This window comes from Typopeltis vanoorti, chromosome 2 (genome assembly GCF_054136105.1).
Source record: "Typopeltis vanoorti isolate ZY-2024b chromosome 2, IOZ_Tvanoo_1.0, whole genome shotgun sequence".
Taxonomy (NCBI): domain Eukaryota; kingdom Metazoa; phylum Arthropoda; class Arachnida; order Uropygi; family Thelyphonidae; genus Typopeltis; species Typopeltis vanoorti.
This window is the reverse complement of record NC_143550.1, coordinates 25,377,391-25,402,099: the sequence shown is the minus strand read 5'-3', so window position 1 is coordinate 25,402,099 and position 24,709 is coordinate 25,377,391. Positions and strand designations below refer to the sequence as shown.

The 24,709-nt window shown below is 36.5% G+C and overlaps 1 protein-coding gene across 3 annotated transcripts in view; it reads left to right on the top strand.

The window, feature by feature from the left end:
• The window catches only part of CaMKI (Calcium/calmodulin-dependent protein kinase I), a 281,064-nt gene that overhangs the window by 143,165 nt on the left and 113,190 nt on the right, over positions 1 to 24,709 (top strand). For all 3 annotated transcript variants that reach the window (XM_090404109.1, XM_090404092.1, XM_090404100.1), the window contains exons 5-6: positions 375 to 498; positions 16,474 to 16,549. In XM_090404109.1, the coding sequence (XP_090260235.1) occupies positions 375 to 498; positions 16,474 to 16,549 (200 nt within the window). The remainder of the gene's footprint in view (positions 1 to 374; positions 499 to 16,473; positions 16,550 to 24,709) is intronic.

Genomic DNA, 24,709 nt, shown 5'->3' with positions numbered 1-24,709 from the left:
TAGGAGGTAGTACTCCAGCACTGTACTTGTAATTTGTTATTATCATATCCCAACCAATTAAGCAACACTAATACTCTATTATTAAAGGTTAATATGAATTGAAATGTCGGGAAATTAAAATTATTACTCTTAAAACTGTAGTCATCTCCATAATCTTAGCAAAATGAATGTACATAACACAATTCCTGCCTGTGCCTGCCTGAATATGCATACAGAAATTTCAAGAAGAGTTGGGTCCCACCTTATGAGCATGCGCAATGAGATGATTCCTTGCCTACTTTGAGCATATTAAAAATATCCATTGATTACAGAAATACAGTTAACTAACATTTTTGTAACAATATCTTATGTTTGTTTTCTTTGATATATTTTAGCCTGAAAATTTGTTATACTATAGTCCAGATGAGGAATCAAAAATTATGATAAGTGATTTTGGACTTTCCAAAATGGAAGATTCTGGAATCATGGCTACCGCTTGTGGAACACCAGGATATGTAGGTAAGTTTTGTTTGCATTTTTTTTTTTTAATTTTTATTTTATTTTTTATGTAATTGGATTTTATTCACAAAAATAAAGCAAACTTCAGCATGTATCCAGTTTCTTATAGCTATTTGTATGTATCTTTTATTATCAGTAAAAAAACAAACATTTTCTGGTCTTTAAAGTTGCATGTAGTGTTTTATTGTTATTATCTGAATTATTCCATTTTATTTTAAAATACTTTGGACATTTCAAAAAGTTATCTTGCTGTTGATATCTTAAAATCATTTGGCAGTCGATAAGGTTTGTGTTGGGGATAATATGTCTCCCTTGATAATAAATGTATATATCAGAGTTAATTTATTCTGCTTTTGATCTTTATCTTCAGTGAGTTCAGAATAGTACCTTCTGATTAAAAGTTTCCAAGGGTGAGTGTGATAGACCTTCCTTGATGCTATGTAACTACAGCATGTATAGATCGAGTAATGGAAAAATTTATTATGAATTGAATTGAAAAAGGATTCATTTAAGGGGGATCAGTTACAGTGGTATCTCACTAATCCGAACTGCGGTTTGAAAGAAAAAAAAAAGTTTTATTTATTATTTTTATTATATTTATTATATATTATTATTTTGCCTCCAAACTAACTGTACTGCATTGTTGCAACCAATGGATCAGAACATAATACAATCCATTAAATTAAAAGATCATAAAGACCTGCTTTTAAATTTAATTTCCCAAAATTATGACGTTACCACATCAATAAAAAATATAAATTTGAAGGATGTAGCATTCTCAATTGATGTTGCTTGGGAATCCTCAAACCTGAAGCAATTCGAGTATCATGGAGAAAACTGTGGTCTTCTAGAATTTACGAAGATAACTACGGTGATACACAAAAAGCAGAAATTCAAAACGTGCATAATTTGGTTAAAAATATAAATCCAAATGTTGAAATTTCACAAACAGATGTTACGGAATGGATTACAGGTAGAACCGAAAGCAAACTCGAAATCAAATCAGATGCTTAAATTATAAATATGACGCTACAGAATGAATTAGCAGATGATGATGATGATAAAGAATTCAAAGAAAAAAAAGTGAAACATGAAGAGGCAGTTGACAGTTTTCATGTGTGTATAGAATGGGCTAATCAGAATGATACGCCGTTCCACAAAGTTTTTTTGCTAATGCAGCTCTGAGAAGAAGCATTCGAAAACAGTTTAGCTTCCAAGAAGCGAAAGAAAATCAGTGACTTTTTTAGAGAGAAATTAAAAAAAAAACATTTTTGTGTTATTTTGTGAAACTTTGTTTTGTGTGTTGTGTACAAGAAAGTGATATTTTTTACTCAAATTAAGTTATGTACTGAACTATGCAATTTTATTAAATCAAAATCCTCAACAATAAAGATATATACAAACTAAATTTTTTACTAAAATAAACTTATATTACTTTTTAAGTTTTACATTACAGTAGCTTTTTTTTTCTATGAGTTACTTCATTTATTTCCAGAATTAAATTGATGTACCATTAGAATCTGATTATTTTTGTCTTAAACACTAGTTATTGTTGTCTCTTGGGCGAAAACTCACTAATCTGAACTTTTTGCTTATCTGAATTAGCACGGTTTTTATTAGTTTGGATTAGCGAGATACTACTGTATTTCTTTTTTCATGAAGAAACAAGAGGAATAGACCAAAGTAATGCCTTTAGTGTGATATTTTTGAATTACAGTAAAGCCTCTGATAGCTTTGCACATCATTATCATCAAATTTCTGATATGTTTTTTTTTTTTTTTCATTATTATTATATTAACCTCACACTAAAAGTTCCAAAACCTGTGGCACATTAGTATCATGCATGTTAAAGAAAAAAGAAGGAACCAATTGAAGTATTTTTTGAACTGGAGGTTGTTGTCCATTCAGAAAACTGTTGAGAAGACTGTTCCATAGAATACAGAGGTTGAAGGAATGAGCAAGGAGAACAAGTTAGTTCATTAACTTTGGAACCAGACAGTGAATGAATGTTGATTGGCAACTGATCGTGTGTTCATTGGATTTAGGGAAAGCAGAGTAATAATTATCACTGAGTTCAGTGCAAAATGCTAATGAAAACACCTGTAGACATGTAAGACAAGCATGTCTGTGAGATAGTAACTGGAGTGAATCTGTGATAAGATCACTCTCTTCTGGGTAATTGAGAACATTTTTAGAGAGCCTGGTTGGTGTAATTAGAGAAGGAAAACCATTGTGGGTGTGAACATTGAAGTTGTCAAGGAAGATAACCTTTGTTTATGTTTGGACCCTAGATGGGCAAGCTTCACAACAGATAATGGAAAAAATCAGTGTCGCAAGAAAATTTTGAGGATACATTAGATCATAAAGATAGGATTCAAAAATTACCATTCTGTAGAACAGAATGTCAGACTTCACAAATGCACAGGTTCAACCGAAATGGCAGAAGGAATCATGCAAAATGTAATTTGGAAGTGCAGTGGTTGATGCTCCGAGTGAAGGTTCTGCCAAAAAATAGCAGATCAGGTTAAATGCCTCTTAATAATGGTCTACATAATTCAAATTGGTGTTAAAACCAATGATGGTAAGTTGATATAGATCAGTGCTTTTTGAATGGGTTTTGTGGAGGAGTGGGGGTTGACTTTTTTTTTTTTGTGTCAAATTTTATTGTTTTTCTTTGTTCTTTGTATTATGAGACCCTGACTTGATAGATCTAACTTAAATTCTTCATTTGAAATACTTGTCAAAAATTTACAAGGAAAATGGACAGACAAAAACGTGCTAAAATTATATATTACAGTTACTTCATTCTTGTTAGTTAAAATTCAATAAAATTTTAGAATTTATGATATACACAAAAAGATGCTTATATAATTTAATTTGTTTTCAGTTTGTGCATATTTAATGATGTTAATAATTCTGGACTGTGTGAAATTTATTGAAATTTGGTATTCATTGCCTGTTTCAGTGATATCACCAAACTAATAGTGATTTTGAAAAAAGTGATTTTTAATCGGTGAATAGTCCTGTTTTTTTCCCCGTTTTTCTACGTTTTTGAGTGCTAAATTGTTTCTCTGAATACGAGTGTACTTCAGTGGTTGTTTTTTGGAAGTTAGTTGCTGTCGTGATATAATATATTTTGGTTACCGTCGGAATCGAATGCGTAACGGTGGAAGACAAAACAAAGCTAAGTTAGTGTGTTTAGTTATATTTAATTTTATTTAATTATATTTAGTACTTACATGTTTTGATGTTTGTACTTTTTTTTTCTCTTATTTATTAATTGAATAATTATTAAAGATTACGCTACTCGGCAGTAAGGAATGATGGCGGATTCAGCAGCAGTCGCAAGTGGCGTATCACCAAGTCCTCCGCCATTTAAGAACTCAATTATTAGCAATATCATAAGGGACTTTGTGGCATGCAGTACTTGCAGCATGTATGCATCTCAGGAATTAGATATGTGGCTTGTTAAAGAGAGTGGAGAGCGTATGTGCGCAAAATGCAGACAATTGGAGGAAATAAGTACATTAGATATATTGATATCCGACTTTGTTGCTCCAGGAACGGAGAATGAATGTAGGAAGACAAGTAGTGTGATAGGAGAGAATGAAAAAAAGATATATATGAATGAGAAAATAATAGTTGATAGTGTGGAAGGTGTGAGTGACTGTGAAAGTTTAGGAGATGGTTTTGTTTGGGAAAGTGAATTTAGATTTAGAGTGACTGACCTGCAGAGGGAGATAGATGAGTTGAAAGAGGAGGTGGAATGTCTTGTGAATGAGAGCAGAAGTATGAAAGATAAGATTAGGAGAATGGAAGAGATAAATGCAAGGCGAATCAGAGTAGGAGAGAGAGAGAATTTAGGGAGTATGAGTGAGAGGTATGGGGGTGCTAGAAGAGGAGAGAATGGAAACAGTAGAAGAGAGGGAATGAGAGAGAGGTATGGGAATGCTAGCAGACGAGGATGGAAACAGTAGGAGAGACGGAATGAGTGGAAGTGCTAGAAGAGGAGAGAATGGGAACGGTAGGAGAGATGGAATGAGAGAGAGAGGTATGGGAATGCTAGAAGACGAGAGGATGGAAACAGTTGTAGGAGAGACAGAATGAGAAAGGGATATGGAAGTGGAGAAAATGGAAACAGTAGGAGAGAGGGAATGAGAGAGATGTATGGGAGTGCTAGAAGAGGAGAGAGAATGAAAACAGTAGAAGAGAGAGGTATGGGAATGAAAGAAGAGGAGAGAATGGAAACAATAGAAGCCAGGGAATGGTAAGAGGTATAATGTATGGTGACTCAATGATCCGTGGTGTTCAAGATAGGATGCGTGAGGAGTGTTTGCCAGGAGGAACAATAGAAAGGGTGGCTATGGCAATTAAGAGAGGTGAAAGGGTGGATGAAATGATTGTGATGGTAGGAACGAATGACTTGAGTGGTAATGTAAGTCGGGCAGCGAGAGATATGAGATTTTTGCTTGAGACTGTACGGAAGAAGACAGAGAGAGGAAAAATAGTGTGCGTGTTGCCTAGGTATGATAATGATGAGCTGAGCAGGAGAGCGATGATATTGAATGGCATAATAGCGAGAATGTGTGACAAGAGAGGACTGGTATATGTGGATGCTTGGAGTGCGTTTGAGGAAAGAGAGGAATTGTATGCGAGAGACCGTTTACATTTGAATGAGGAAGGACGTAGGCATCTGGAGCGATTGCTGTTCTGAACGAGTCAGTGTATCCCAGGGAGGATGATAGCAGGGGTGGCCTCTTGTGAGAATGGATACTTGGGAGAAGGGAGACAATGTCAGGTAACATAGAGCCCAGTGGAGTCTAGAAGGGATAATGCTGGGTATAGAAACAATGGCATTTATATGCTTTATACTAATGCCAGGAGTATCCGGAATAAGGGAGAGGAATTGGTGGTGCAGATAGCATCAGCCTGGCCAAAAATTATTGCGATCACTGAGACGTGGTTGACAGAAGGGGATATAACAACAGGAATAGAAGTCGCTGGGTATAGCATTTTTCGTCAGGATAGGAGGGGAAAGCGTGGTGGTGGGGTACTGCTTATGATAAGTGATGACCTATGTCCTCTAAGAGTGGAGAATTTGGAAGGAAGTGAGACAAATGACTTTGAGAGCGTATGGTGTGAGGTAGAGGTAGGCAAGACAGGATATTTAGTGGGGTGTTGCTACAGACCCAGGAGCCACAGAGGATGGGGGACCAGGAGATGTTTAGACAGCTAAGTTTGGCAAGTGCAAGAAGAATGATTGTTATGGGAGATTTTAACTACAGTAGTATAAATTGGAGAGAGGAAGATGCATGTAGCAATAGGGGAATGGAATTTCTAGAATTCTTGAGGGACAAATGTCTTAGGCAACATGTAACAGAGGGAACAAGAGGTTCAAAAGTTTTGGATTTGGTTATAGCATCAGAAGAGTTGATAATAACTGAGTTGACTTCTCTCCCACTAGTTGGAGAGAGTGACCATATGGTTTTGACTTGGAAAATGAATAGACATGCAGGAGTATCAAAGAGACGGGAACTTATGTGGAATTATAAGGCAGGTGATTATAATAGTCTTAGACGTCAACTTCGGGAAGTTTCATGGAGGGAGGAATTGGAAAGCCGGGATATCATTAGTGCATGGGAAATTGTGAAAGAATATTTGTTATCAGCAATGGTAAGTTGTATACCACAAGCGAAGAAGAGGACGCAATTTGGAGTAAAGTGGATGACAAACAATATTAAACAGGAATTGCATGCGAAAAAGAGGCTATGGAAGAGATATAAGGAGACAGGTGAAGAGAAGATGCATGAGGATTATAGGACACGGGCCAGAAGAGTGACTAGTGTGGTAAGGAAAGCGAAACTGGAATATGAGAGGAGATTGGCCCTAAGATCCAAAGAAAATCCTAGGGAATTTTTTAGCTATGTGGCCAGTAGGAGGAGAAATGACTGTGGAAGAATGATATTGTGGGATAAAAATGGGAATAGAGTGACTGATGCAGAGGACATAGTGGAATTGTTCAATGAACACTTTATTGGAGTATTTCATCCTAGAGGAGTCAGTTTTAATGCTAGAGAGATAGGGCTGGTTCGAGGTCTGGAGGTACAGGAGGAGAGTGTGTTTCAGATACTGAGTACTCTGGATGTCAGTAAAGCTGTGGGACTGGATGGTATTTCACCACGAGTTTTGAGAGAATGTGCTAGGGAATTGACAGTGCCTTTAACGTGGCTTTTCAATGAAAGTCTGGCTTCAGCAAAGGTGCCCAGGGAATGAAAGGAAGGTAAGATAGTGCCATTGCATAAGGGTGGTAACAGACTGGAAGTGTCTAATTATAGGCCAGTCTGTGTGTCATCAGTAGTTGTTAAGCTCTTGAAGAAAGTAGTAAGGGACTGTATACAGCATTGGGCAGATGAGGATAATGTTATCTGTGAGAATCAACACGGATTTGTGAAAGGACGCTCTTGTTTTAGCAATATGCTAGTCTTTTATAATAAAGTTACAAGAACATTAGATGAGGGAAAGGCATATACTGCAATTTTCTTAGACTTGGCGAAGGCATTTGACAGGGTGCCACATGATAAGCTGATATTTAATTTGCAGCACATTGGTCAACTGGATTCAGGATTGGCTGTCTGATAGGTATCAGAGAGTTGTGTATGGCGGAGCAGTTTCCAGGAGGCAGAGGGTTACAAGTGGGGTCCCACAGGGCTTAGTATTAGGACCTATATTGTTTAACCTTTATATCAATGACATAGCCAGTGGATTGCAGGGGGATATTCAGTTGTTTGTGGATGATGCGAAGCTGGGAAGGATTATTAGTAATAGCGCAGATGTGGTAGCCCTGCAAGAGGATTTAAATAAGCTAGATAGATGGGCAAATGAATGGGGGTGTCAGTTTAATGCAGCAAAATGTAAGGTCTTGAGGTTTGGGAAACATCGATGGGATGCTGCATACTCTATGGGAGGAGTTATACTGGAGGAAGTAGGGGAGACAAGAGATCTGGGGTTGATGATTGATAGAAACCTGAAGTTTAGGGGACATATTGCAAAGGTGGTGAAGGTAACACAGAGGATTGCTGCTATTATGAGAAGGACACTGACCTGCAGAGATAAGAGGGTTATCATTCCGTTGTATAAGTCTCTGATCAGACCACACTTGGACTATTGTTCTCAGATTTGGTCCTCAGGATTTGAAGGGGATAAATTAACTGTGGAAAGGATACAAAGACGGATGACAAAGATGGTTTCAGGACTGTACAAGGATAGTTATGAGGATTGGCTGAGAGAATGTGGACTGCAGTTTGGTGGATAGAAGGAGAGGTGATATGATTGAGACTTTTAAACTGTTGAGAGGTGGTTACAGGGTTGACACTGGGGAGTTCTTTCGCTTGGTTGAACAGCGGGAAGGAGTGATGACAAGAGGCCATCCCTGGAAGTTACGAAAGGAAACTGTGAGCAAGAAGGTAAGGAGTGGTTTCTTTGTGTGGAGGGTGGTTGAGCCGTGGAATGCATTGCCTGATGGAGTGGTGGGAGCGAGAACGGTCAATGAGTTTAAAGAGTGGTATGATAGACTTTGTGTTTCTCAGGGCGGGGGGACCTCCCCTCGATGAGTCTTGACAGACTTTATGTCTTAGGAAGGACCTCCCTCGATGAGTCTTTTGACTCCATGGAGGCCTGAATAATAATAATAATAATAATAATGTTAATATATTATTGATCTTGTTGTGTCATTATCTAATATGATAACTATAATTTCACATTTCACCAAACTCTGTCAAATATAATTAATTGCTATGCTTTGTGCTAAATATTATTAAGGTTTTAACACTAGTTGGTGTAGTCGCAACAAGCCTAATTCCAAGATTTAAGGGAATAATTTGCTTAGAAGCCAATAAGAAAAATAAATGTTTCATAAGTCACCTAGTGATGGATATGCTAGCCATTTGGCCAGCCTGGTTAGCCGAGTGGTTAGCATAACCACTTTCCAAACCAATAAGTGGCAGGTTTGAATCCTGGCATGGATGTTTGTGATTGTCTTTATGTGGGAGATGAATTTCATCACCTGGTGAGAGATCACCACTCTGCTTGTTGGAGGCCTGAAGCTTGAATAAGTTCCATGTTTGTCTCTAGTGCTGGATTTCTGGACTGTAAAAAAATAAATAAAAATAGAGAAATATCCTTAGCTCATCCACATGAATGTACTATAGTTTTACAAGAAAACCTTTTGTGGGTGGGAGCTACATAAAAATTAAAAATAAATAAAAATTACACGGTGAGAATACATTTGTAGACTACAAATGTAGTCTCTTGATATTTTTAGATAATAAATATATAATTTCACTAACAGTGCTCTCTTTTTTTTTTTATAAGCTTTCCAAAAACTACTGTCAATAACATTAATTTGAAGAAAAATCACTTACTCTATTATTGTTGTCGTCAAAATATGGGCGAAGTGGTTTCTCAAATTGCTGCATTACTTTAATAATTTGTACTATGGATAATTCCTGGTCTGCTTAAAAGCAACCAGATAGCCACGAACAACTACTGGGAAGTTCATGACAAAATGATAGCGTTGTTAATCAGGTCATACTAAGTTCATTTCAAGAGTTTTGCTTACTGTTCATGTGTGATGAACAGTGAGCAGAAATGTGAGTAAGATGTTGTAATAGTCTCCATTTTCATATTACTTGTAAGCCAGTGCTGTGATTAGTGTTTTTCTTCTTCAAAATAAGATTTCATAATGGAAGAAGAATCTGACTTGGTCAGATATCTGTGTCAGATAAACATATCTCTTTCAGTTTTTTTACTAACTAAGGATTCTATTACTTAATCATATTCGCATAGAATAAGCTACTATGTTTTTCTGGTGTCTCTAGGGGGTGAACCCTTAGGCATGCCAGAAAAATAATTTGCTATAGCACAAGGTTCACTATAGTAGTGAATTTGGAGAGAAAGGACTGACCTCCAACTCCATTCCTAGTAAACAGAGGAAATGGTGGGAAACAGAACATAAAGAAAATGGCAGGTAATAGAACATAGACAATTGCATGGGAATTATAACAGATGGCAGAAACAAAAGACTAGCAGGAACCATATATAAGCACACAAAACAACATGAAAAGAAGGACAAATGCAAGCAATAATGGCAGACATAAGAATGAAAAGAGCTAGAAGTGTATGAAATTATAAAAATCAAAGTCCAGAATTAATGTTTAAATTTCAAAATGTTAGTTACCTTAATCTTCATAAGTGAACTAAAGGTGTTAGTCTGTATGATTAAAATCATAATAACTGGAAAACTTTAGCAGCAAGTCAAAACTATAATTGGTCTCCTCCAATTAGAAAGAGTGGAGGAAGCACAAGTAAAGAACAACTAGTCAGCCCAAGAACGGGAATTGGTACAGCTGATGTGAATAAGTCAGCTTCCTAATCAGACTGACTTAATGATTGACATTAGGAATCTGATTTGTTCACAGCATCTGTGCCAGTCACTTTTCTTTCCCTTTAGGTTGGCTAATGCAAGTTATCACTTGGACTACATGGTTTTTCTCCACAGTTTATCTGGGATTTTTCATCTCGCAAGCAGGCAAACTGGCCTTCAGAACATAACGCTTCTACAGACATAGGAAACACAGGGGAAGCAAAGGGCTAACCACCTTATCCTTGTATACGGTTGCAGTTAAATGAATAGAAAACTCTCAACACCACAAGGTAAAAGAGGGAAAAAGAAAATAGTAGTAATATTTTAAAATTTAAACATTAATTCTGGATTTTCATTTTTGTAATTTTATACTCTTCTAGTTTTCTTCTTTCTTATGTCTTCCATGGTTTGCATCTAGACTGTTTTTTTTTTTTTTTTTTTTCTTCATGTTGTTTTGCATGCTTCGGTATGGTTCCTGCATCCTTGACTGTTTCCTGTCATTTTCTTTGTTTACTGAAAACAAAGAAAATGTTTGTTTACTTTGTTCAGCTATAGGTTTCTCCTTTTATTTTCTACTTTTAATACAAATCCTAAATAACTTTTACATTGCTTTCCACAGAATTATTTTGAATAGTTGTATTTTGTGAACGAATTCATTTTACTATTCTGAAGTTTTTGGACTTTCACTGTTTGCAACCGTAACATTGGTTGTATGAGACTAAGGTGGAACCTTCCACAGTTCATTATAATGCATCATTTTGTTCTAGTAATGTTTGTTGTATATACAGTAATACCCTGCCTTACAAATCCACTCATGTGATGCTTTTCAGTTATGACCGAAGCTTATTTATATAATGCTGCATTCACTCATGCAATGGTTTCAGTGACATGATCCTGCCTTGAATCAACTGATGTGCAGTATTTGTGAACTCAGTCCATTTACAGTGTCGTTGCTAGCTATATCTCTCTGTGTTTAGGTATTTCAGCTGAATGGTTAGCATATCCGTCCGCTGTCCAGCCAATACGCTGCGAGTTCGAATCCTGTCGTGGGCATGGATGTTTGTGATTGTCTGTGACAATGCTAGTGGTGGTGTGCAGTAGATGGCATTAGTGTAGATGATGTGGTTCGCTGTAGTTGGTGGATTGAGTGGTGGAGACAGAGAGTTGTAGCCCTCCCTTGATGAGTCTTTGGACTCCTTGTAGGTGTCATGTAATAATAATAATTATTATTATTATAAACTATTTAAGAACTATTATTTTATATTGTTAATAATGGAAGATTAAATTCAAAGTAAAGGTGCTGTTGCTTCCACTGAAAAGAAGAAAACACATAAACCTATTACTTTACATGCTAAGATTAAAATTATTAAATTAGTGATGATGGTGTATCGAATGCTGAAAGAGGTAGCAGGCTAAATTTACCTGCACTACTGTAGTTACATTTAAAACAAAGATAAAGTTCTAACAAAGTGAAATGTGCTGCACTAGTTACTATAACAGTTATTGGTTAATGTGCAATTTTATTCCTGAAATGGAAACACTTTTAATTGTATAGATTGATGACCAACCAGCTTGGTCGTCGATCTGTATAATATAATGTTCCCTTAAGCCAAGCTATTCAGAGCAACTTTTGTTGGCAAAAATTATTCAAAATCTGAAATAAATAAATGCTTTATGTACATCATTTATGCACATACATGACTGTGTAAAAACGTTAAACCATCATGCATCTGTGAGTGTTTGTGTGTGTGGAAATAACTGTGAAAATAACCTTGCAATACTACCATCCCCATACACATGGTCTGCTGCCTGAATATATGTCATTCAGGCATACATGGCTACAAATAAAGCTTTTTTTTTTTTAATGATACTTGTGACGTGGTAACGATTATTAGAAACATGTATTCACAAGAATATAAACTAATAATTTTATTAATGTAAATATTTTGGCCTGAAATTAACATACAGTCAGTGGTGTCTCAACATAATCACACAGGGAACAGAGGAATGTTTTTCCTTTTTACAAAGTTAAGCCATGTTCTGTAGTGCTACCATGCAGATGGTTATAAAATAAGATCAGATTACAGTTAAAACTAAAATCAAAATAAATTTACCTTAAATACAATAAAATAACATTAATTATTTGGATTGGGATCCAAAGTCATCTATCTCTTACTCTAGAGGATCGACTGTGGATGATGGTAGCACTAACATATTAGCAATAGAGCGAATCAAACGAGAAAGATCGTCAAATAATCTTATCTTATCCGCACTGTTAGATTCTTGAACTAGAACAGGATGCAAAAATAAAAGGTACAACAGATTCCTTTCATCTTTGTACATCTCCCACAAAATTTGAGCTTTGTAACATTTCTCAATCACACTCACTACTTCAAAGTGAGTTTTTAATTCCAACAACTGGCTGAGAATTCTGTCTACTACAGGTTCAATGGAGAGCTGCCTTGTTGCACAATTGCTTACAATTTTCAGAGGAGCATCATTTTCGTTGATAGCTTGATACAGCTCTTTGTATTAAGAAGAATGTGAAAACCACTTATACGTTTCGGCAACAATAATTCTAATTTTCTTGGGAGAGATTCTGCACAGGTGTGAGACATTGCCAGTTGTAAAGAATGGCATACATATCTAATTAAAATCAAGGAGGGAATATATGCCTTAAGTTGTTCATAAACACCATTATTGACACCAACCATAACACTGGCGTTGTCTGTTCCAATTGCAATGAGATTTTTAATGTTCAGTTTCTTGGTCAAAAGCTATTTTTTCAGTGTGCAGCTACAATACCATTAGCATCACACTTTTCTAGAACCACCATGCTCATAAATGTATGCATAATTTTGTTGAATTTCTTGCTATAATAAATTATGGCCATTCCTAAAATCTTATTCACTGTGATATCATTCGATTCGTCAAGCTGAAATTTTCATCTCCAATGTCCGCAATTTTATCTTCTTCAAAATTCTCACTTAGAATATTCTTTGCAATTGCAGAGCACTTAGTTCGGTACATTTTTACCTTTGTCATAATTTGACTGTCTGGGATGATATTTTTGCAAAGATCTACTAGATGATTGCAACTTTTTAAAGCATAGCGAAACTAAGAAACATCTTGCTGCAGTTCCATATAAGGCTGTTCCTATTACAAATATGCTGTGAAAAAGTCTGATGAGACCGCGAACTTTGAAAGTAGCTTAGCATTGTTGCTTTGTTGTCACGAGTGACAACTTTACAAATTCTCGTGACAACAAAGCAACAATGCTAAGCTACTTTCAAAGTTCGCGGTCTCATCAGACTTTTTCACAGCATATTTGTAATAGGAACAGCCTTATATGGAACTGCAGCAAGATGTTTCTTAGTTTCGCTATGCTTTATAAGCTGACAATATTTAGCAGCCATATCACATCTGCAAAACTTACAGTGGCCTTTTGTAGTGTCACCAGGAACCTCACACAACCATTTACTAAATATTCCCATTTGCAACCAATCCCTCCTAAATTTTTGCTTGTAAGCTTTATTTTTCTCTTTGCTCATTTTTGAAGAAGGGTATACAACTCTTTACTGCAACAGATTACAATCAGTCTTTGAAAACTTCCCACTCGCTATCGTAACTACCAACCAGAACACCGTGCAAAGACTAACTTGTAGCGGTGCTATCAACTTTAAGGCGACAAAATGGCAGACTGTTGGGCCACGTGAAGTTATAAAAACAACTAAAAAGAGCTGAAACTAGTTCTGGAGGAGCTAGATTTGAAGCTAGGTGCAAGATTAAAATTTTTTAAGCTAGAGAAGAAAAAAAGAGCTAGATCTAGCTCCAAATCAGAAGGCTTTTTGAGCAAACTGCTGATCTGCTTTAATAGTCATAAAATTTTTATAGTCACATGTCTATTGTTTTATACCTGTAGGAGTTCTAAAGTTGAGTTCTCTTTGCCATAAATAAACTCCAATTTGTAGTACAGGAATACCTTGTATAGCACGGTTAATTGGTTCTAAGAAGCATCCACGCTATGCAAAACCGCGTTGTTCGAGGTCTATTTATAAAGGTTTTCAATTTAATTTGTTTATTACAAAAATTTAGGATAATAAAAATGTTTAAAAATGAAAACAAATTGTTATTTTTATTAACTAAATAACAAATAAATTCTTTTAAACTGATATAAAAGTTGTAGAAAACAAAACAAATATTGCTTCAATTTTAGCATACAGTAATTTACTTTTTACTAACGTAGTCTTTTAGTGTTCGTTGAACCATCCTTGTCTTCTTTGTCTCTTCAAGCACTAGATCTCTGTAGCATTTGATGGCATTATTGAGACTTTGTCTCACTTTGATGCTTCTTTCCAAATTCGGGTCAGCATTTATGAGAAAGTCGGAAGCTTCGTCGATTTTTCTCACAAAAGTTGAAAGGTCAGCAAAGGAAAATTCTTCAACCGTGACATCAGTGGGGTCATCTTCGTCATCTTCAGCTTCATAGGCATGTTGTTGTTCCAACTCCAAAAGGGTTTCATCATCCAGATCATTTGAATGAGAATCAATACATTCGTTCACATTATTACAATCTAAACTTGTAAAACCAAGATCTTGCCCATCTGCACAATTTCTGTTGAGATTTCCTCTTTCTGTGTTGCAAAGGCAACAAATTCCTTTGAACAAGGTGGCAAGTTATTATGCCATACGGCTCTCATGTTGCTTTGAGTCACCTCTTGCCTTGAGTCACCTCTTGCCAAGATTCATAAATATTTTGAATGGCATCTTTTATGTTTAATTTCTTCCAAAATTCACTCAAAGTCCAAGAATCTTCTTCTGCTACAGCTTTAATAGCTTGAGCAAAAGTTCGTCTTAAATAATAAGCCTTGAAAGTGGAGGGAGGGATAATAAGCCTTGATCCATCGGCTGCAGAATTGATGTTGATATTTGGAGGGAAAAAATGAATCTTTACATTTTCATCTAAGTCAGTCAATAGAGTTGGATGGCCTGGCGCATTGTCTAATAAAAGCAAAATTTTGAAAGGAATAACATTCGTTTTACAATAGCTTTTAACTTCAGGGCAAAAACAAGTTTTAAACCAGTCTTCGAAAATTGAACGAGTCACTCGCGCTTTTTTATTCGAACGCCAATGAACAGGCAAATTATTCTTTGTAAACCCTTAAGAGCTCTTGGGTTTTCTGCTCTGTACACTAACAGTGGCTTCAATTTTAAATCACCTGATGCATTACCTCCTAGTAAAAGTGTCAATCGGTCTTTTGACACTTTATACCCAAATTATGTTTTTTCCTTCTCTGCTAGAAATGTGCGTGATGGCATTCTTTTCCAGAACAAGCCAGTCTCGTCAGCATTAAAAATTTGATCATCTGTGTAGCTTTCCTTCTCAGCTCCTTCAATTCATTGGGAAATAATTCTGCAGTTTTAGTGTCAGCATTTGTGCTTTCACCTTGGATTCTTACGTTATGGAGTCCCATACGCTTTTTGAAATTGTAGAACCACCCGTGACTTGCTGTAAATGTTTTACTGGTGGTACCTCCTTCATTTTTGCACTTTTCTTTTATTTTGTCATATAGACTTGTTGCTTTTGCCTGGATTGTCATTTGACTCAAAGGAATCTTTTTCTGATTACAATCTTCAATCCAGATCATTAGAAGGCGTTCCATATTTTCCATTGTAGAAGATCACTTTCTCGTGATCACTTTTGACATATAAGAAGCATAGCTCATTCCATGTTGTTTAATCTTTTCTTTGTTCTGAATAATTGTTCGTACAGATGATTCATTCATTGAATTCTCACGTGCTATTTTAGCAAACGAAGCACCATTCTCGTGACATTTTATAATTTCAAGTTTCTTCTCTAATGTCAACCACTTGCATTTTTTTGTTATGCCAATGGTGTCTTCTTTGTTTTGTCTCTTTTCACTCATACTTAAATAATAAAAAAATATTAAATACTAATATTAACATAAATAATAAAATGCCGTGGGGAAAGAAAGTGTGTACATGAGAGTCAATCGAATAAATACTGCATATACGTGGCTCTCGACTGTCACTTGCACCCGGGAGTCACCGGTCAGTGTTGACAATGTTAGTGTAATAATAAAAACAGCATTAGACCAAAACCTGCGTTGTTCAAAACCGCACTATACAAGGTATTCCTGTACTTATTTTTATTCTAAAAAAATGTAGTGGAACATCTGATTATAATTTTACAGCTAAAATTATCAATGAATATTTAAATGAGAACATAAATACTGTTTCAAAAATTTTTTTTTCTGTTGTAATTGCCGTAATTGAATTCAGTCATCCTTAAATTTATTGTGTGACATTCAGTTATAAATTACCAGTTTCATACAAATGTGGTAAATTAATTTATGATATGATATTAAATCAAATGTATTTTAGTATTGTTGCCGATGGATAGTATATAGTAGAATGTCCTCCCACAATGATTCCTTGGAGGTGGTGCATAATAATAATAAGAGTATAGTAATAATAATTAAATGGAGTAGTCATGTTATGAAATACTGAACACACTGACTATTATATTTCAGCACCAGAAGTATTAGCCCAAAAACCTTATGGAAAAGCTGTTGATGTTTGGTCTATAGGAGTTATTGCTTATATTCTGTGAGTGATCAGAATTTCTCTATTTTAAGGATTATGTTATTGATGAGCATTTTTATAAGTTTTAAATATGGATGTTAAATGCATATTAGCTACATAAATTCAAAATTACATATTAGTGTATTTATTCTCAACATTCTTCTTTGAACACTTCGAGTGACTCATTAAAAAGTCTTGCATTACTTCATAATATACCTTTCATACATATACACTAAGTTAGTGCTTTGCATTAGGAACTCCCCCCCCCCCCCCCCCCCCTCCACTCCTGATTTATGTATTCGGCATGCTAAAGTATCACGTGATATCAATATTACATTATTATTATTATCTCGGGCAACTCCAAGGAGTCGACAGACTCATCGAGGGAGGCCCTAACATCATGTCAAGAACAACTATTCGACATTCACACAGTATCTATCATACCTTGCCTTGAACTCATTCACGGTCGTAGCACCCACAACAGACTCTGGCAGCTTATTCCACTCATTCACCACTCTCCAAATAAAAAACCTAGTTCTAACACTTCTGCTAACCAACTCTTGCCCAGCTTCCATGTATGGTCCCTAGTTCTCCCACCACTAATCCTATTCTCAAAAATATCTTCTGGATTAATCCTATAGAAACCCTTCGGTAATTTGAATTTCTCAATTATATCACTCCTTTTCTGCCTATCAACCAATTTTTGCAACCCACAAATCTTCAACCTGTTCTCCTAAGGTTCATTCCACAGACCTGCTATCATCTTGGTCACTCGTCTCTGGATCCTCTCCACCTCCTCCCCATCAAGAAGAAACCCTGGCGCCCATATCTGGGCACAGTACTCTAGATGGGTCTTATCAAGGCTCGATATAGAGGAACAATAACTTGTTTGTCTCTGCGTGTTAAAGTATTTTTCAGCAACCAAGTGATTTGATGAGCTGTTTTGACCACTTTTGCAATGTGACCCCTAAACTTCAACTCCCTATCCACCAACACTCCCAAATCCCTGGCCTCATCAATCTCCTGGAGTACGGTTCCACCAATGTGATATACTGCTGCTAATCTTTTCACTCCAAAATGCATAACCTTACACTTTGCCACATTAAATTCACATCCATTTTCCCTAGCCCAGTCCTCCAAACTATCCAAATCATCCTGCAAAATTTTGACATCCTGTGCACTCGCATTAACAACACCACAAACACTTTTAACAACAAAGATGTTTTGTTAACGCTTATATTTCGCTGATTTTCAACTCAGCATCATCAGAGCACAACACACATGTAAATGCGACAGTGAGTGAGTGAAACAATATAATTGCAAAGGACAAAAGATCTAAAGTCCTATTTTTGGTGCCCTCTAACGGGAAAAAAAAAAAAAAAAAAACCAGCAGTTATCCTTAGGATAACCGTCTCCCAAATTTTTGGCAAATTAATGCAACCATATTTGTTAAGGTTGGGAGAATTCTTCAAAGCCATTGCTGACTCAAAAAATAATCTTTCAAATCTATAACTACTCCTAAATAGCACATTCGTTTTCCTCCATCTAATCCTGTGTAAAGGAGTGTCCAAAGCGTGGTCTGCCAGTTCTGACTTGCCATAGTAATAGTAGCGAATGTATCTTTCATGTTCTTCCAGGTGGATGTTCACTGATCTTCCTGTTTGCCCATAATAGGCTAAATCACAGTCACATGGAACTTCATACACTCCTGGGTGTGCTGAAGGGTGAAGTTTATCCTTAGGCGAGCGGATCAGAGTTGCCAGCTTGACATGAGGTTTGAAAGTGGTGCGAAGGCCATGTTTCAACAATACTTTGGATATCTTTTCCAATGTACTGCTGATATAGGGAATAGAAATAGTCATGTTGTATTCCTGTGTTAGGGGAGGGCAGAGTAATGGGCCTATGTAGTATTTTATCTATTTTGTAGGGATTGTAGCCGTTGGCTAAGAACGTATGGCGCAGGTATTGGAGTTCAGTGGTCAGAGCTGTATCGTTAGAACAAATGGCTCTGGCTCTGTGTGTAAGTGTTTTTAAAATGCCGTACTGTTGGACTGGATGATGATGTGATTGTTTATGTAGGTATCTTCCTGTGTGTGTGTGTAGGCTTTCTGTAAATAGAAAAAGATAGTGAACCATCTCAGGAAAATAAAACCAATTCATGTTAAACCACCCCTTATTTATGGATTACCAAAAATCCACAAAACGAATATTCCCCTACGCCCCATAGTTGATAGCATAGATAGTCCCACATATAAACTGGCCTGGCATTTAGCCAAGTCGCTTGTCCCCCTTACTGGCAACTCCTCTACTTTTGTAAAAAATTCAATCCATTTCAAAACACTGGTTAAAAATCTAATCCTAAAAGATTCAGACATAATGGTTAGTTTCGATGTCACCTCCTTATTTACCAATGTACCACTTATAGACACTCTTGATTTAATCAAGTCTAAATTTCCCCCAGATATTTTTGAATTATTTCAATTTACCATGAATGCAGGTTACTTTACATGGGGGGTAGGGGAATTCTACAAACAGATTAATGGTACTGCTATTGGTCCCCCCCATTAGCAAATTTTTACATGGAACACTTTGAAAACAAAGTACTTACCACAGCTACATACAAGCCACAAGTGTGGTTACGCTATGTAGATTATGTGTTTGCCATCTGGCCCCATGGACAAGACACTTTGGATGCTTTTGTCACCTACCTAAACAGCCAACACCCCAAAATTCACTTCACAGTAGAAAAAGAATCAAATAACTGTTTACCATTTTTTTTTTTGAATAACGAAACCTGTGGTGCATTCATAATTAGAAGAAACACACGTATAAACCACAGTGAAAATTATTTAATTGTAAATATTTCATCCTAAGTATCTTAGGACATCATCAGTACAGTATTTAAACAAAATTAGGAATAACATACAGTTAGGGCGCATGATTACAATAGAATCTCATGAAAATGTGCATAACGTGTTAAAGTAGTACAAAAAAAAAAAAAAAATTACTTATTTAACACAATTTTGTATGATAATTTCCCATACTTTAGGAATAGTAAGAACGTCGTTGCAGTTTAGGTTTGGTCTGTGTAGTAGGGCTTCAGAACTTTCTTTGTATAAACGTTCATGTTTAAATAAAGATCTATGTAAAAGTTGATCCTTTCCCAATGGATCCTATCGTTTGGATTTTCAATTCTGTGTTGAGAGAGGCCAGATTTCTGCGGTTTAAGAAGACGAATGTGGTCTTGATGTTCCGAGATGCGTTTCTGAACAGACCTACCTGTCTGTCCAAAGTAAGATAATTTGCATGAGCATGGAATCTCATAAACACCAGGTAACATCAAGGGTGAGAATTTGATACTGCATACATCAAACCAGACAGGAAGAAGTGCATAGGATTCCCATACCTTACGTTAAAGGCATCTCAAAACGTCTTTCTAAAATTATGAAGAAATACAATTTTGCCACTACTTACAAACCTATCAACCAAATTTACAACTTATTACCTTCTCCTAAGGACAAATTCTCACCCTTGATGTTACCTGGTGTTTATGAGATTCCATGCTCATGCAAATTATCTTACTTTGGACAGACAGGTAGGTCTGTTCAGAAACGCATCTCGGAACATCAAGACCACATTCGTCTTCTTAAACCGCAGAAATCTGGCCTCTCTCAACACAGAATTGAAAATCCAAACCATAGGATCCATTGGGAAAAGGCTAAAATTTTACATAGATCTTTATTTTAACATGAACGTTTATACAAAGAAAGTTCTGAAGCCCTACTACACAGACCAAACCTAAACCGCAACGACGTTCTTACTATTCCTAAAGTATGGGAAATTATCATACAAAATTGTGTTAAATAATTAATGTTTTTTTTTTTTTTTTATTTTTTTTTTTGTACTACTTGAACACGTTATGCGAGTTTTCATGAGATTCTATTGTAATCATGCCCCCTAACTGTATGTTATTCCTTTGTTTAAATACTGTACTGATGATGTCCTAAGATACTTAGGATGAAATATTTACAATTAAATAATTTTCATTGTGGTTTATATGTGTGTTTCTCTAATTATTAACTGTTTACCATTTCTTGACACATTAGTCACCTGCCTTTCAGATGGTTCACTATCTTTTTCTATTTACAGAAAGCCTACACACACAGAAAGATACCTACATAAACAATCACATCATCATCCAGTCCAACATTACGGCATTTTAAAAACACTTACACACAGAGCCAGAGCCATTTGTTCTAATGATACAGCTCTGACCACTGAACTCCAATACCTGCGCCATACGTTCTTAGCCAACGGCTACAATTCCTACAAAATAGATAAAATACTACATAGGCCCATTACTCTGCCCTCCCCTAATACACAAGAATACAACATGACTATTTCTGTTCCCTATATCAGAGGTACATCGGAAAAGATAGCCAAAGTATTGTTGAAACATGGCCTTCGCACCACTTTCAAACCTCATGTCAAGCTGGCAACTCTGATCCGCTCGCTTAAGGATAAACTTCACCCTTTAGCACACCCAGGAGTGTATGAAGTTCCGTGCGACTGTGATTTGGCCTATTTTGGGCAAACAGGGAGATCTACTATTACTATGGCAAGTCAGAACTGGCAGACCACGCTTTGGACACTCCTTCACACAGGATTAGATGGAGGAAAACTAATGTGCTATTTAGGAGTAGTTATAGATTTGAAAGATTATTTTTTGAGTCAGCAATGACTTTGAAGAAGTCTCCCAACCTTAACAAATATGGTTGCATTAATTTGCCAAAAATTTGGGTGACGGTTATCCTAAGAAAAACTCCTGGATAACTTCTGTTTTTTTTTTTTTTTTTTTTCGTTAGAGGGTGCCAAAAAATAGGACTTTAGATCTTTTATCCTTTGCAATTATATTGTTTCACTCACTCATGTCGCGTTTACATGTGTGTTGTGCTCTGATGATGCTGAGTTGAAAATCAGCAAAATATAAGCGTTAATAAAACATCTTTGTGACTAGTGGTGTGCTGCAGAACCCTGCGGCACACCACTAGTCACAAGCCATCTTTTGGACTCCATTCCTGAATAAACCACTCTCTGGTATCTCTCCATCAACCACCCTCCTATCCATCTCACCAACCCTATATCCATCCCCATCTGCTTCAGTTTACCACATGTTACTCTAATCAGTTTACTGATTAGAGTAACATGTGGTATCCTGTCAAAAGCCTTACAAGATCCAGTAGAATCACTGCAAACCCATTACCCTTATCCAGTTCAGCCATCACTGTGTTATAAAACGTGAGCAAGTTACTGAGGCATGATCTACCCTTCACAAAACCATGTTGTCCACCCCCCCCATACAGTATCCCATTTTCATCTATCCAGTCGTATTCTTCTCTTGACTAATTTCTCCAAGACCTTGACAACGATTCCTGATATGCTAATCGGTCGGTAATTTACAACAGCAGTCTTGTAACCTCCTTTATGCAGTGGAACCATTTTCCCCTCTTTCCACCCTCTCGGGACTAACCCAGACCCGAGACTCAAATTAAACAATGATCATGGGTACAGACAATTCTTTTGCCGCTTCACGTACGACATGAGCTGGTATACCATCCAATCCCACAGATGTATTGACATTGAAGTTTTGCAATAGACTACTCACCTCCACTTCATTCACCACAATTCCCGTATAATCTGTTGGTTCATTAATTTCTGCAATGTCACCACCTGGAAGATATATTCTTGCAAAGTGCTCGGTCAGTAATTCAACTATATCAACTGATTCGGTTACCTCCCTACCATCGGTATTCTTTAAAATCATTCTGCCAAAAAATTTTTTCTTTTACTAGCAACATATCGAAAAAACTGTTTAGGATTCTCTTTAGCCTGCATGGGCAATGTTCTTTCATAATCCTTTTTTGCCTTTCTTACCACACTCGTTACTCTTCTGGCCTGGGCTTTATACTGTTCACGTGCCTGCAAGTCACCTTTCTCCTTAAATTCCCTCCATAGTTGTTTATTTTTTTGCAGCTCAAACTTAATGGTGTTATTCATTCATTTAACCCCTACTTGATTTATTTTTCGGACTCTAGGTATACAGTAAGCCATTGCTTCATGCAAACGCTTCATCTCCTCCCATGCACTATCAACTTCTAGCCCTTGCAGTTGTACATGCCATGGCACTCAACCATGATCAATTCTGGTTATTTTTCTTGGAAGAACATAATCTACAAACAGATAGAGGGTACTGCCATGGGTTCCCTCCTCTCATCCTCTCTTGCCAATTTTTACATGGAAAATTTTGAAAAACGAGCCATAGACTCTTCCTCTCTAAAACCTTCTATCTGGCTAAGATATGTAGATGATGTGTTCTTTATTTATCCTCATGGCCTAGACACATTAGACTCCTTCCTCAGTCACCTCACTAGTCTACATCCAGTTTACGATGGAAAAGGAAAATAACAATAGTTTACCCTTCCTAGACACCTTAGTAACATGCCTTCCTAATAGTAACCCTTCTTTCTCTGTATATAGAAAACCTACTCATACAGGCAGATACATTCACAAACTCTCCCACCACCACTGCCCTTTTCAGCAATATGGCATTATTAAAACTCTAACCAATAGAGCGTACAATCTTTGTTCCAGTGAAACTGTCCTTTCAACCGAACTCAAGCACACACACAACACCTACCTCCCCTTTCCAATGGCTACAATGATTACAGAATTAAAACAATAATCAAGTCCTTCCCCATTCCCCGACCATCTCTTTAGAAATGCCGTCACCATACCATACATCTGTGGCACATCAGAAAAAATAACCAGATTGTTAAAAAAAAAAAAGTATAACCTGCATACAGCTTTTAAGCCCCACTGTAAACTTGCTATCCTTATCCGTTCCACCAAAGATCGGCTTCCTCCTCTCTCGGTGCCTGGAGTATATAGAGTACCTTGTTCCTGTAAACTGGCTTACTTCGTTCAGACAGGCAGATCAGCAACCATCCAATTAGAAGAACACGTCATACATCTGCAATCGTGATTACGGTCAATCTGGCCTTGCAGACCATGTTTTGGTTACAACCCACAGGATCTCCTGGGAAAAAACCACCATGCTCCACCATAGTAAATTCAAAAAAGAAAGACTATTCTTGGAATCTGCATCTACACTCAGGAATCAACCTAATTTAAACAAATACGGTTGCATTAAACTTCCCAAAATTTGGGAAACATTAATTATCAGAGATCCCTCTTTACATCCTAGGCCACCTGCAAATGCCCATAGAGGGCGCACCACCTAGATAGGACTTTAGTTTCACTCACTGTTGTATTGTATTTGTGTGTGTTGTTACGAAATGTTTTTTGTGATCTCTGAAGATGTCTCTGTGATTGAGACGAAATATTGGAGCATTAAAATTAGTTTTAATCCTTTTTTAGTGCTGATAATATTCCATTAAACTTCCAACATGAATGGGTATATTGCCTTATAATTTATATTTGGCATATTTGTAGACACTCGATTCTTATTCTGGGTGGATGTAGCTCACAGTAGCTCTTAATTCATTCTCATCGAATGTAGGTACTTGCTGCTTCCTCCAACAGCATATTCCACTTTGCTTTCTTTGGGGACAGGGGGTACCAAAATAAAATAATAAATAATTTAAAATCTCTCTCTGTTTCTTGCTGCCTATATTTCTGCTCAGTTTCCAGGGATTATCTCCCCACCTTGACATATTTCTGTAGTCTGTCTTGCTTACATATTTTCCAAACTTAGCCCTCATTGTCAACATTTCATAGTTTTGATATCATAATTACCACCTCTACACTTTCTGTACCATTTTTACAATTCTTCAAAGCCCATATGACCAGATCTATGCATATTAGCATAGATATTAGAGGTACTTATAGCATGGCTTTTATTGTGTCTTCTTGTCTATACTCATTTTTGTCTTTTTTCGACATTGTAGCAAAAATTTCCAGCCAGGTTAATTGAGTGAATAGCATCTCTACTCTCTAACCAATAGACCATGGTTATTTCACTGCAGCATGAATGTTGATAAATGTCTTCAGGTGGTAGATGAATATCATTGCATCAAACCCATGGCATATTACACTGCTCAAAACAATTAGGGGGTATTTTGGTTTTCTTGTAAATTATAAAGTTATAAAAATGATTTACAAATG